Source organism: Hemitrygon akajei, chromosome 7, assembly GCF_048418815.1.
Source record: "Hemitrygon akajei chromosome 7, sHemAka1.3, whole genome shotgun sequence".
Taxonomy (NCBI): Eukaryota; Metazoa; Chordata; class Chondrichthyes; order Myliobatiformes; family Dasyatidae; genus Hemitrygon; species Hemitrygon akajei.
In genome coordinates, this window is record NC_133130.1 from 92,730,179 (window position 1) to 92,745,935 (window position 15,757).

At 39.8% G+C, this 15,757-nt stretch overlaps 1 protein-coding gene across 1 annotated transcript in view; it reads right to left on the reverse strand.

Moving 5' to 3' along the window:
* Positions 1–15,757, reverse strand: part of ccdc170 (coiled-coil domain containing 170) — a 78,778-nt gene that overhangs the window by 62,227 nt on the left and 794 nt on the right. The window contains exon 2 of the mRNA XM_073050269.1: positions 7,316–7,392. Coding sequence (XP_072906370.1) covers positions 7,316–7,392 — 77 coding nt within the window. The remainder of the gene's footprint in view (positions 1–7,315; positions 7,393–15,757) is intronic.

Below are 15,757 nucleotides of genomic sequence, written 5' to 3' on the forward strand. Positions count from 1 at the left end.
GAGGAGGCCATGGACCGACATGTCGGAATGGAAACAGTATAGGAATTTAAATTGTTGGCCACTGGGAAATTCTGATTTTTGAGAATAGAGCGACTGTTCAATAAAGCAGTTCCCAGTTTACATCAAATCTCGCCAATGTAGAGGAGGCTGCATCGGGAGCATCACAGACAGTAAATGGCCCCAACAAATTCACAGGTAAAGTATTGCCTCACCTGGAAAGACTGTTTGGGGCCTTGAATAGAGGAAAGGGAGGAGCTGAATGGATTTCTGTCACTTGCAAGGATACGTGGATGTTGCCTACATGGACTTTAGCAAGGGAGGTTACTCAAGAAGGTTCAGTCGCTCGGCATTCAGCATAGGTAGTAAACTGGATTAGACATTGGCTTTGTGGGAGAGGCCAGAGAGTGGTACTAGATGGTCGTCTCTCTGACTGGAGGTCTGTGACAAGTGGTGTGCTGCAGGGACCAGTACTGGGTCTGTTTATCATCTATATCAACAATCTGGATGTTAATGTGGTAAACCGGATCAGCAAATTTGCATATGACAACAAGACTGTGGATGTGTAGTGGACAATGAGAAAGGCTATCAAAGCTCTCAGTGGGGCCTGGACCAGCTTGAAAAATGGCAGATGGATCTTAATGCAGCCAAGTGTGAGGTTTTGCACATTGGGAGTACAAACCAGGGTAGGACTTACACAGTGAACAGTAGGGCACTAACAAGTGCAGTAGAGCAGAGGGATCTAGGAATACAGGTCCATAATTCCTTGAAAGTGGTATCGTAAGTAGATAGGGTCATAAAGAAAGCTTTAAGCACATGGACCTTCATGAATCAATGTATTGACTCTAGGAGTTGAAATATTATATTGAAGTTGTATAAAATGTTGGTGAGGTCCAAGTTAGAGTATTGTGTACAGTTTTGGTCAGCTACCTACAGGAAAAATATCAATAAGGTTGTAAGATTGCAGAGAAAATTTACAAGGATGTTGCCAAGACAGTTATAGAGAAAGGATGAATAGGCTAGAACTGTATTCCCTACAGCGTAGAAGAATGAGGGGAGATTTGATAGAGGTATACAAAATAAAGTGGGGTGCAGATAGGGTAAATGCTAGCAGGCTTTTCCACTGAGAATGGGTGAGACTAGAACTAGGGGCCATGGGTTAAGGGTGAAAGGTGAAACGGTTTAAGGGGAAAATGAGGGGGAACCTTTTCACTCAGAGGCTGGAGAGAGTGTGGAATAAGCTGCCAGTGGAAGTGGTGAATGCGGTTTTGATTTCAACATTTAAGAGAAATTTGCACAGGTACATGATGGGAGAGGTATGGAGGGCTGTGGTCTGGGTTCAGGTCGATGGGACTAGGCAGATTAATGGTTCTGCACAGACTGGAAGGGCCATAGGGCTTGTTTCTGTGCTGTAGTGTGCAATGTCTCTCCGACTTTTCAGCTGTTGCAAGAGAAACCTCCTGAACCTGTACTCTCTCAAAAGATAGATTAGCTGTGTCTCCTCTACATATAGCGAAATGTGTCCCTTGTTGTCAATGACCAACAAAGTACAAGGATATGCTGGTGTGGGGCAAGTGTCATCATGCTTCTGGCACCAGTATAGCATGGCCACAACTTACTATCCTTTACCAACCCATAGGTCTTTGGAAGGTGGGAGAAAACCAGAGCACCAAAAGGAAACCCAGCTGGTCACGGGGAGAATGTACAAGCTCCTTACAGACAGTGAAGAGAATTGAACACCAATCGCTGGCACTGAAGAGGTTAATGCCACTGTGCCACCAATGCCACCTCTTATCTGGTGTTCTGGACTATCTGCCCTATGCAAAGTTGATCTTTAAGGGTTTAGGGGTTGAAAACCTCTATGACCTTACTGCATCTAACAAGGCAATTTTTACCAATTTTGAAGCTTTTACATTAGTTAAGTCATGTCTCCTTGTACAAAATGGACACATTTGTTCATTGTTTTATGAACTGTCCTGGCCAAGCATCAAAATGAACTCCTCATTAAGAAATTGCAACGGTTAATTCATAAATCACATGTCAAACTCAGTCCAGAAAAGGCTAGCAACACATAACTTTTTTCATGAAAAGAATTTGCTTCAGAAACAGTTGAATAAATTGACACAGCATTTGCATGTGATTGATTAAGTATTGCCACCTTTGTGTAGTTTTAGAACTAAAACAGTGTCTATCTTCCTTGGAGCCCTTTGATAGGGTATTATTCTGAAGGGATTATAGAGCAAAATGAAGTTTATTATATGTAGTGCACTTATTTTGAGTGCCATCTAACTGGATGTGTCAGGAAGATGATACAGGACTGGAGCAAAGCATGAGCCAGAAAATAATCTCCATTCTGTATACTTGATTCACCTCCTTTACGTCCTTTAACTGTGATCCTATTAATGTGAACATGTTCACTGTTGACTGTGAATCAACCCATGAAATTAAATCATTTAGACTGACCACACGAAGAATTGCATTTTGGTGCACAGCACATTCATTGGAATCACTGGATTCCCTCCCTCCCCACGGGGAGATTTATTTGTTTAAATGAACCAGGGGAGTTGTTAAATAATGAAGTTGTGCCAGTTGTAGGACTGGACTGGAGTAACTTTACAATCTGTGCTAAAGACGGACGAACAGGTTGTGGTGCATCACAGAGCTAACTGATTACACTCAGCTGGGGTATGTGGGTCAGCATTAATCCTTGCCAAGCACCACACAATACCATCATAAGATAATGAGTGTTGGGCAGCCACTGTGCCACACAAGCAAGTACTTCCTAATGATGCTCGTTTCATTTGTTCATCCATTACTTTCTTTGCCATTACAATTAATCCAAAAGCTTTAATAAAATGACATGCTGTGAATGTTCACCCACCCAACTTCCAAGAAAATATGGTTCAAAGCTCTAAACAGATAAAATATAGGGTGGAATCCCAGTTTTCTTATTATTTTAATTTAAATTAGAATGACAAACAATTGGTTCCAGGCTGGGACTCAGATTAGATACATTGAAGTAGATGACAGAACTGTATAATCTGAATACCATTAGCTTCAAATAATGGTCACACTCAAACATTGCAGTGACATTCAACCATGTAATCCTGTAGAAACCCCATCACTTTTCATGCAATGGGAAGAGTAGGTTGGAACTAGATTGAGCTTCTTTCAATAGTCATAGATTTCTCACAGAAGGTGATGAATGTAAAGAATTCTCTACCCCAAGCAGTTATTGCATCTCCTTAAAAAGGAGGTAGATAAACTTACGAAGGATGTGGGAGTTGAGGAACTGTACTAAAGAGGAGATCGAGTTGGATGAGGATGATCAGCCATGATCATCATGGAGCAGGCTTGAAGGCTGATGTAGCCTACTCCTGATTCTGTTCTTATAGTGTGTATTTAAAATAAACCATTGTTTTTTTATTATTCATTATGTGCATATCTACATCACTTGAAAGGTCAAGATTGGTTGTCTACCACAAACACAAGTAAGTCTGCAGATCAGGGAGCATCTACGGATACTTCCCCCTGGGTCCGCTCCTCCTTCCCTTTCTCCTATTGTCCACACTCCTCTCCTATCAGATTCCTTCTTCTCCAGCCCTTGACCTTTCCCACCCACCTAACTTCACCTATCACCATCCAGTTCCCCTCCCCCCCACCTTTTTATTCTGGCTTCTTCCCCCTTCTTTCTCAGTCCTGAAGAAGGGTCTCAGCCTCAGACTGTTTACTCTTTTCCATAAATGCTACCTGACTCGCTGAGTTCCTCCAGTATTTTATGTGTGTTGCAATAGTTGTCTATGCCTGTTTGCCCTTGGGAGTAATGTCTTCTTCAATTACAACAATCTTGTGGTGAAAGCACTAATGTATTGTTATTAACCAATGAATTCTGCAATATTGACCTATTAGGAAAGAAAGAATAGTGAAATATATTTATTTTCAGATGTTGTGTGGTTTCAGAGGAACATAAAGGAAATGGTGTTCCCTTGCACAGTTAAGTGCTAGAAGCTGTGGGTATAGCCTTACCTCAGTGGACCACCAATCAAACCACCTTCCAAAAATAACGTGCAATAATCACAGACAGCTGGTCAACCAACCATTATTACCAAGATTTATCCAGTGCTGAAGGCAAGTTGGAGATTTACGTTCTGCTAATGGGGTGATGACTTTGATTGTCCAATTCTGAAATTTATAAATTGCTTTGCAACTTCTTGCCTCATTGATTTATTTTCTGAAGAGATATTAAATATGGATAATGATCCCCATAAATATGCAATATTGCACAGTAGATTTGGGGTACTGTACCCATTCATCACATCACAGCATCCCAACAGAGTGTGGTATTGCAGTCCACAAACATAATTATATCAACTTTATTCTATATGTACTTCAGAGAAAAGCAACTTAGTCACACACTCCAAGCCAATTTAATGAGAACCAAACCACCACATCTCATACGCACACATATGCACACACACATGCACACTCACATGCACACATGCACACACACACACGCACACACGCACGTTCCCATAAAGTTTTCTGCTCAAAACTTTTGCATTCTCAATTATATTAAGGGGCATCCTCTCCATGAGTCAGAATACAGGTTTATGCTCCGATTGGGAAACCAGGGCACACACAGTTCAGTATTGAGGGAGTGTTGTTTCCAAATTCGTGTTAGCCCAGCTGATCTGCCTATTTAGGTTAATGCGTAAGATTCAATGAGGGAATTCTGCCACCATCTGAAACTGCGTATTTAACAGGCCATTCATCTCATCTGCTGTTTGTGGGACTTGGCTTTGTGCTAATGGTTGCTATTTACATATACAGCAACAGAGATTACAAAGTAACTACAACAACAATTTGTATTTAAGTAATGCTATAACTTGTCATGAAGAGCTTGGAGAAATGGCATGATATTCGAGTTCCTTGTCAGACCGAAAAGAGCACAGTATTCAAAGACTCCTGCTGACTGCGACTTTATGAGACTGTATAATATCCACATTCCATTTCTGGCATCATATAAATACGAAAATATGTCACCTGACACTCAAAAACCACGGAATCAAACAAATCTTTCTCAGGTTTTCTGCATTATATCAAAGCAATGCAACTAAGTTATTAAAGTATCTTCAATGCATAGAGGAATCCCAGCATAGTCAACAGAAGTAGAACAGACACAATTTAAGATCAGAATGAAGAAGATATTGAATGAAGCACCAGTTGATAATAGGTTTCAATTCCATGATAGAAGTTTGTATTTTATTTAACATATGCAGTCTCCAAACAGAACTGCACACAAGAATTCCAATACGGATAGACCTCTATATATCAGTATTGAATATATACCAGCTCCTTTAAATGTGCCATATTCTCACTCTCTGTGATGTTTCAGCTCATACTGGCAGCACTCACCTCACCACATAAAGCTCACACTTCATGCAACCCACTCCCCATGCCCCATTATGTCATCAACCAAATAAAACCTACGTAGAGCACTTTAATCTTTCAGATATGAGGGATTCTATTACCCAATAATGACAAAAACCTTAATTCAATGATGAGGAATCAGCTGTGTGATTGGAATACAAGGTGTCAGTCATGGATCAGGGGCTGCATACTGGTTCCCTAACTCCAAGGTCCCTCCCCTACGACTTCATGCCATAATCTCGGTCGACAGTCCACTGACATTGAGAGTGTTATACCATCAGAATGGGTGTGGTTTGGAAGAGATATTAAGCCTCATTTTTTAACGTTACCTGTTTTTTAAAAATCCAGATCCCAATTCAAAATAGAGAACACGAGTTCTCCCCATTACCGCACGGTAGCATAGTTGTTAGCACAACACTTTACAGTGCGGGTGACCCAGGCTCAATTCCCACCACTGCCTGTAAGGAGTTTCTACATTCTTCCGATGACTGCGTGGGTTTCCTCCAAGAGCTCCAGTTTCCTCCCACAGTCCAAAGACATACCAGTTGGTAGGTTAATTAGTCATTGTAAATTGTCCCATGGTTAGGCTAGGATTAAATCAGGGGATTGCTTGAGATACAGCTCGAAGGGCAGGAAGGGCCTATTCCATGTTGTATTTCAATAAATAAATAATAAGACTGGGCCAAGATCTTTCTATCAATCAATCCCCAGCTTTTTATTCTGGCATCTTCTCCCTTCTGTCCAGTCTGAAACATCAACTATTTATTCATTTCCAAAGACATGCTGAGTTCCTCCAGCATTTTGTGCGTGTTGCTTTGGATTTCCAGCATCCACAGAACCTGTTGTGTTTATCATTAAGCAGACTGCCTGGTTATTGTGCTGCCTGCATGGCAGTGCTATGTGCAAATTGGATGTAGCAACTCCCATTTTACAACAGCATTCAAAAGTATTTAGCAAACTGCGGATGCTGAAAATCTGAAATAAAATGCAGGGAACACTTGGCAAGTCAGGCAGCATTGGTGGCAAGAAAAAATTTAGCTAACAGAGCAGGAAGAGCTGGGAAAGTGAGAAAACAAGTTGGTTTTAAGTTACAGAGAAGGCAGGAGATGGATGGAGAGAATGTAAGGAATACCTCAGATAAAGTGAGATTGAATTGTTGAGGTGATCCCTCTGCTTAGTTGAGACATTAATGAGGGTAGTGAGAAGAAGTAGAAACAAAAGGTCACATAGCAGCTGTGAAATACATGCCAGAACTAATACTGAAACCTGAAATGAAAAATAAAAGTGGTGGAAGTGCCCAGAATGTCAGGTAGTGTCTGTGGGTGTATTATTTATTTATTTATTTAGAGATACGGGCCAGAATAGGCCCTTCGAGCCGCACCTCCCTAAAATATCACAGGTCAACTTATAGCCGAATGTTACAGATGGATAACCCTATAACTGAACCGACCAGCACAAAAAAAAACAAACAGAAAAAGAGCAAGTCATCTGAAATTCTTGAATTTGGTATTGAGTCCCAAAGGCTACAGTGGGCCTGGGAGGAAGGTGAGGTGCTGTTCCTCAAGCATACATTGAGCCTTGTAGGAACAATGCTGGTAGCCACAGACCAGAGTGGGAATGGGATGGAGATTGAAACTGATAAGCAACTGGAAGCTAAGGGGCGCCTCTGCCTATTTAATGGAAGTGTTCCGTAGAGAAATGATCCAATCTGCATTTGGTTTCTTCATTAAAAAATACTTCATTGACTATAGAATGTCATGGGATACCCTGAAATTCTGAAATACATTACACAAATGCCGTCTTTGTACCTTTAAGTTATCCCAAAAATACAAAAGTGTGCTCAAGCAAATGCATACTCACAGCATGCTTCTTGGTACTGTACTCTTACCTCCCAGTAGTGAGGGTAGCAATTAACTCCTCCTTCTCGGCCAGTTGCCTCTTCATTGCACTGAGTTGCTCTTGCAGCTGAAACATTAATCTGGCAATTATTAAAGTGGACCTCTTTCACAGCGTAATAAATTACTACTGGTTTACAATCACTAAAAACCTGGAATCCCAGATTAAATCAAATGAGGTGCTGACAGTAACTATAATTCTAAAGCAAAGTGAATTTGATTGTGTACAAAAGTTACCCACTATTACCTACTATTACCCACTATTACCATCTATTACCCACTGTGTGGGGAATGGTTGCACTTAATTCTGGGAAGTGGGGCACTCATCATCCACCTGACTTACAGCCAAGTCTCCCTTAATCACACTGGAATTAAAGTAAAGATGATGATAATATTCTGGCCCAAGGTAGGGAGAGCATGCAGTAAGTAGTTGAATTTTGGCATGTACAATTGTCTTCTATATTCAGTCACTTCTGAATGGTGATAAGGTACCTCATGCACTGATTAAGTTTATTTTTCAGAGTAAATTGTTTGGTGAAAATAAAAGTAAAGTAAAGAACAATTTACTCTGAAAAATAAACTTAATCAGTGCATGAGGTACCTTATCACCACTATCTATGTGATGAAAATTCCCCTAGCAAACTACATAGACAATTCAAATGACTTCTTATACAATTTCATGCACTAGAACTTGTTGATTGTGCTTTAATACTAAAGGCAAGTAAACTTATACCAAAGGGCCTTTACAAATTTACTGAACTAGTTTAATACAAGCCTTCATTCTTACAATCTGTCAAAAATACTCCAAGTGGTCAAATTATATTACAAACACAAGATTCTGCAGATACAGGAAATCTTGATCAATACATACAAAAAGCTGGAGGAAATCAGCAAGATAGGCAGCATCTATGGAGGGGAATAAACAGTCGGTGTTTTGGCCCAACAACCCTTCATTAAGCAACACACACAAAAAGCTGGTGGAACGCAGCAGGCCAGGCAGCATCTATAGGGAGAAGCACTGTCGACATTTCAGGCTGAGACCCTTCGTCAGGACTAACTGAAAGGAAAGATACTAAGAGATTCATCATCATAACCCTTTATCAAGACTGGAAAGGAAGGGGGAAGATTATGGCTTTTTTTTCCCTTCCTCTCCCGTCCTAATGAAGGGGCTCAGCTCGAAACACCAACTTATTCCCCTCGATTGTTGAGTTCCTCCAGTGTTTTGTGTGTAAATCATTTTACACTTTCTGTAAGCATCCATATATATTTCAGGTGTTTATAAAATCTTTAACTGCTTCACTGTTACAAGCCTTTCTGCATCCTCCTTTAGCCTTCCCGTATAGATTCCAAACCCTATTTAATATTTTAAATTTACAATAAATCTAGCCTAAAACGGTTTTGAGAGCAAGAATCTTCTGGATTTTCATTAACCTTTTGTGAAAAAATGGTCTTTCTCCTCTCTGTAAATGGTTGATAAATACTCTTCTTGAATTTATAATTTTCCCCTTCCTCCCCATTTTTTTTTTAACCTTTTTTTTCCCCTTTCTCTTACTTTATTCTTCTATAATTTTTCGCGGGTAGGTTAGTTTTGGTTTTCTTCCGATTTTCTCTGTATTAAGTTTTATATTTCTGCAGAAGGTGTTCTAATCTGTAGTTATGTTTTCTAGTGCATAAACTAGTTACTATTTGCTATAGTAGTTATACGGAACTGCTGTTAATGACACAGATCTGGAAGTTGTATTTGGGTTATTTTTTTTGGTAGAGCTAGCTACTTGTTTTGGTAGCCATCTAGTTTTGGGTTGTGTGGGTGGGGTGGGTTTTCCAGTTCCAACATCACTCACTGTATTTATTGTTTTTATTTATTGCTCAGGACATGTATATGTTTCGATTTTACGAATCTATGTTTACATCTCTGCTCCCAGACTGCTATTGTACTGCTTGACCTCTTATATGCCTGCTTCCTGTTATGCATTAGTAATTGATAATGACTAGTGCACTTAAATTCGTGAGCTGGAATGTAAAGGGATTGAATCACCCTGTTAAAAGGAGGAAGGTATTCTCACATATCAAACAACTCAAAGCTGACATTGCTTTCCTTCAAGAAACACATATTCGTTGTTTTGATAACTCCCGGCTTCTGTCAAAGTGGGCGGGTCAGCATTTTCATTCATCCTTTGCCGCTAAAGCTAGGGGAGTCTCCATTCTTATTAACTCAAATATTCCTTTTGAACTCCATAATAAAATATCTGATACAAATGGCCGTTTTATTATTGTTTCTGGTAAACTATATAATACTAAAGTTGCACTAGCAAACCTGTATGCCCCCAACTTTGATGATGTTAATTTTTTTGAACGGTTTTTTTCCTCACTACCAGACTTAAACTCATACTCTCTTATACTGGGTGGTGACTTCAACTGTTGGTTGGATCCTAATCTGGATCAATCGTCCTCTGTTACCAGATCACCTACTAAATCTGCCTTAGCTATTCAATCGTTTCTCTCTAATTTTGGTATATCTGATATATGGCGTTTCCTTCATCCTACGGAGAGAGATTATTCTTTTTTCTCACATGTTCACCATACCTTCACTAGAATTGACTATTTCTTACTCGATAACCAACTTATTCCATTTGCCCACTCTTGTGACTATCAGAGTATACTGATTTCTGACCATGCCCCAATTACTCTCTCTCTGAACTTCCTGGTCTCCCTCAGAGGAATAAACACTGGCGGTTTGATTCAACTTTATTATCGGATGATGATTTTTTAAAATTTATTAAGGATCAGATAACCTTTTATTTTAACACTAATACATCACCTGAAGTGCCATCCCAGACTGTCTGGGATGCCATGAAAGCATATCTGAGGGGTCAAATAATCTCTTACACAGCAAATCTCAACAGAAGATCCTGTGCAGATCGATTAGACCTCATTAACCAGATTAAAGAATTGGATCAAATATATGCTCAAACTAAGAACCCTGAATTATACAAGAAGCGCGTTGAACTCCAAACTAAATTTAACCTTCTGTCCACTCAACCTGCTGAACGCCAACTTTTCGAAAGCAAGAGTCGCTTTTACATTCATGGGGATAAGTCTGGTAAATTCCTAGCCAATCAGCTGAGGCATTCCAAAGCCAAACAACATATTACAAAGATCCGGAAGGAGAACGGAGACTTTACGTCGGATCATTTAGAAATTAATGATGCATTTAAAAATTTTTATTCTCAGCTTTATTCCTCTGAATCTCTGAATGACAATATCTCTGTTGATCAATTTTTACAGAATCTGAATATCCCCTCACTTTCATCTGATTTTAAAGCCAAACTCAATGCGCCTATATCATCAGAAGAAATATCTTTTGCAATTTCTGCACTGTCCTCAGGGAAATCTCCTGGACCTGATGGGTTCCCTGTAGAATTTTATAAATCATTCTCTTCACTTTTCTCTCCTCAGTTACTTTCAGTATTATCTGACTCGTTTAATTACGGCAAATTGCCACTCTCAATGAGGCATCTATTATTCTTCTATTAAAAAAGGGCAAAGACCCAACAGAGTGTTCCTCGTACAGGCCGATCTCTCTGCTTAATGTTGATGTAAAGATCTTAGCTAAAGTTTTGGCTCATAGATTAGAAACCGTTATTCCCTCCATTATCTCTGATGACCAAACAGGCTTTATTAAAAACCGTCTCCCTTTTTTTAACATTCGGCATTTATTTAATATCTTATACTCACCTCCAACTGGGATTCCTGAATGTGTTATTTCCCTCGATGCGGAGAAAGCATTTGATCGTATAGAGTGGAACTACCTTTTTGCAGTCTTAGAAAAATTTGACCTCGGCCAAAGTTTCATCTCTTGGATCCAATTGCTGTACCTGTGTCCTACTGCTTATGTTTTAACTAATTTTCAGAAATCCCAAGTATTTAATCTCAAATGTGGCACCCGTCAGGGATGCCCCTTAAGTCCCTTTCTCTTTGATTTGGCTATAGAACCTCTGGCGATAGCATTTCGAAACTGTCCTGAATTGACCGGGATTTGGAGAGGGGTGTTGAGCATAAAGTTTCTCTCTATGCTGATGACTTATTACTCTTTCTCTCAAATCCGTCTACATCCTTACCTCTAACGTTTTCACTTCTTGACCAGTTTAGCCAGATCTCTGGCTATAAACTTAATTTACATAAGAGTGAACTTTTCCCAATTAATAAAGAAGCACAAGAACTAACATTTCGTGATCTCCCTTTTAAAGTAGTCCATAATCAATTTACTTAACTTGGAATTACAGTCACAAGGAAGTTTAAAGATCTCTTTCATGAAAACTTTGCCAATCTTTCATATGCTATAAAACAGAGTCTGGTACAATGGTCACCTCTATCTATGTCTTTGGTAGGTCGTATTAATGTTGTTAAAATGTATGTTCTCCCCAAATTTTTATACTTATTTCAATCTATCCCAATTTTTATTCCTAAATCTTTTTTTGATTCCTTAGATTCTATTATTTTGTCATATCTGTGGCAGAATAAGCGCGCTAGAATTAATAAAATCCATCTCCAAGAATCTAAAAAAGAGGGTGGCATGGCTTTACCTAACTTTCGCTTATATTACTGGGCAGCTAATATACGTTGTGCTGCCTTCTGGTCTTTCTTCCACGGTCAACCCGAGTGCCCTAACTGGGTGGCAATGGAGTTGAGCTCCACTAAAGAATTATCTATATCTGCACTTCTTGGCTCTGCACTCCCTAGTAGTCTGCCCAGATCAATAGCCAATCCTCTTGTTAGACACACTTTGCGTATATGGGCTCAGTTCAGGAAATGCTACAGTTTCCAGGGGTTCTCCGTTTCCAGCCCTGTCGCACATAATCACCTTTTTTTACCTATAACATACGATTCAGCATTCCATGTTTGGTATAGGAAGGGCATTAGACATTTTGAAGATCTTTTCATTGATAATCGCTTCGCTTCTTTTCAGCAGCTCTCTGTTAAGTTCAATCTGCCTAACGCTCATTTTTTCAGATATCTCCAAATCCGACACTTTATTGCTCCCTTAATTCCTAACTTTCCTGAAATGCCTGCAAAAAATGCTATGGACCTATTTCTTTCCATTAATCCACTAGGTAAAGGTTTAATATCAATTATCAGAGATAAACTAGCAGCCTTACGATGGGCCCCTGTGGATAAAATTAAAATGGCCTGGGAGCAGGATTTAAATATCTCCTTATCCGATGAGAGCTGGGACTCAGTTCTCAAATCGGTTAACTCAACCTCTCTTTGTGCTCGCCATTGCCTTTTACAGTTTAAGATTGATCATAGAGCCCATATGTCTAAATCTAAGCTATCTCGATTCTACCCTGGCATTAGTCCGCTCTGCGATAAATGCAAGAGGGGCGTGGCCTCTCTCATCCACATGTACTGGTTCTGTCCTAGCTTGGAGAAATTCTGGAAAGATGTCTTCACTACGTTATCGTGTATTCTGAATCAGCACCTAGAACCAAACCCCTTAATTGCTCTGTTCGGTTTTTGGGGTGAGACAGATTTATGTCTGGGTCCGACCAAATGCCGAATACTATCCTTTGCCTCTCTCCTGGCGAGACGCTTGATCCTCCTTAGATGGAGAGATGTTGCCCCGCCCACTCATGCGCAATGGCTTAACGACATTATGGCCTGCTTGGACCTCGAAAAAATTCATTATTCAGTTCTTAATTCGGATCTAAAGTTCCATAAGATCTGGGGACCTTTTATCGAGTACTTTCATAACCGTCCTCTTGACTAGGGTTTTTTTTTCTTTTTTTTCTTCTTTTCGGTCCCTTGCTTTCAGCTCCCTTTTTTTTCTGGTAGTAGGCATTATTATCCTCTGTTGCTAAGTGTATTCACAATCTGGGAGTATGATTGTCCTGACTTATACTCTCTATATTGTGGTGTGTTTGGTCTGGAGTTGTTGTTTTTTCTTGTGTTGTGGGGCTTGGGGAGGATACTAAGCTTACCTGTCTTTAATTTAGGTGCTTTTTTTGTCAAATTCTCTTCCTTTGTAGCATATTGTTATTGTATGCTTAATTTTGCACTGTATTAATGTTCCTCATTGGGATTTGGGGTTTTTAATTTGTAAAATGTTTTGAAAAACTAATAAAAAAAATTTAAAAAAAAGAAAAAATGGTCTTTCAGATATCACAATGAGTAATCACACTCAAATTTTAAGTTTACGCTGTTTGTTCCGTACTTCCCATCAGAAGGGAAAAAAACACCCCATTTACCTTATCAGTACCTTTAATTATCTCAATTATGTATCCCCCTAATTTTCTATTTTACAGGGACTATAAGCCCCTGCACTCTGTTCTGAATCAAGTTAAGTCAAGTCACTTTTATTGTCATTTCAACCATAACTGCTGGTACAGTGCATAGTCAAAATGAGATGACTTTTTTTCAGGACCATGGTGTTACATGACACAGTACAAAAACTAGACTGAACTACGTAAAAAACAACACAGAAAAAAAACTACACTAGACTACAGACCTACCCAGGACTGCATAAAGTGCACAAAACAGTGCAGGCATTACAATAAATAATAAACAAGACAATAGGGCAGTAGGGTGTCAGTCCAGGCTCTGGGTATTGAGGAGTCTGATAGCTTGGGGGAAGAAACCGTTACATAGTCTGGTCGTGAGAGCTCGAATGCTTCAGTGCCTTTTCCCAGATGGCAGGAGGGAGAAAAGTTTGTATGAGGGGTGCATGGGGTCCTTCATAATGCTGTTTGCTTTGCAGATGCAGCATGTAGTGCAAATGTCCGTAATGGCGGGAAGAGAGACCCCGATGATATTCTCAGCTGACCTCACTATCCGCTGCAGGGTCTTGCGATCCGAGATGGTGCAATTTCCAAACCAGGCAGTGATGCAGCTGCTCAGGATACTCTCAATACAACCCCTGTAGAATGTGATGAGGATGGGGGGGTGGGAGATGGACTTTCCTCAGCCTTCACAGAAAGTAGAGATGCTGCTGGGCTTTCTTTGCTATGGAGCTGGTGTTGAGGGACCAGGTGAGATTCTCTGCCAGGTGAACACCAAGAAGTTTGGTGCTCTTAACGATCTCTACCGAGGAGCCATCGATGTTCAGTGGGGAGTGATCGCTTCGTGCCCTCCTGAAGTCAACAGCCATCTCTTTTGTTTTGTTCACATTCAGAGACAGGTTGTTGCATGCAACGGGTGAATGCAACAATTCAAAAGGAATCTGTATAGTCAGAACTGAACTTACAACTTTCTACACTTCAAACTTTTGACATGAAAGCCAATAGTTTATTAGCCTTTCATTACTTTCTTGTAACTTTCCACTAACTTTTATTCACTTCTAAGATTACCTTTACTTGTCACATGTATATTGAAACACAAACAGTGAAATGAGTCGTTTGGGTCCAAGGATCGTGCTGGGAGCAGCCTGCAAGGGTTGCCATGCTCTAGTGCCAACAGAGCTGCCCACAACTTACTACCCATACACCTTTGGAACGAATGTGGCAGGAAATTCATGTGGTGACATGGAGAATGTAGAAATTCCTTACAGGTAGCAGTGCAAATTGAACCACAAACACTTGCGCTAACCACTACACTACTACACATTCTCCCCAAGTCTTCCTGTATCCTCAGTTATTAGCTCTTGCCAATCACAACATATTTTGATCCAGCTTTCATGTCCTGACTTACCCAAGTGTATGCCCTCACATGTCCTACCCATTTCCATCAGCCACTTTGCCCAATTTAGCTATCAAGGTCCTTTTTCAGCTTTACTGAATAACTTATTCAGTATTCAAAATTCTTGCATTGCTTATTGCTCAAGATAATGTCATCCACAAGCTTTTATATAATGACTCTCAATTCTATCATTGACATCTACCATATTCCTGAATGACACCACTAGCTCATTACACCAAATGGCTTACATACTCCCGGTCTCTTGTCCCAGCCTCAATTTCCTACCCGAGTAAATAGGTGGACCCTAATTCTGCCTGCTGTTAGTTTTGCTACCAGTATCTTATGCAGAACTTTAATGAACACCTTCTGAAAGTCCATATAAATAATACCTATAGAACCAATCTAATCTACTGAGTTTGGTTCCTCCTCAATACATGTATGTATTATGTTTGTCTAAATGTTTAGTCCTTCAACAAATTCCAGTAACCTTCTAGCAACTGACTTTTGACTAGTTGACATAATTTTCTAGCTTATTTCTTACTTATAGTCTTATTCAATGTTGCAGTGAACCAAGCTTGAACCATTGGTGTTTTACATGATCATGACCAATGCACCCGGGGTTTTTGTATCTATACCCTGGATGGAAAAGTGCAATAAACATTGCCAGCTATCAATCACTTATTTTACATCACTGTGCAAAGGTATAAATATACCTCCCTGTCTATCTTCTCTACTTTATAGTTAACCTATTAACATTCATTTTC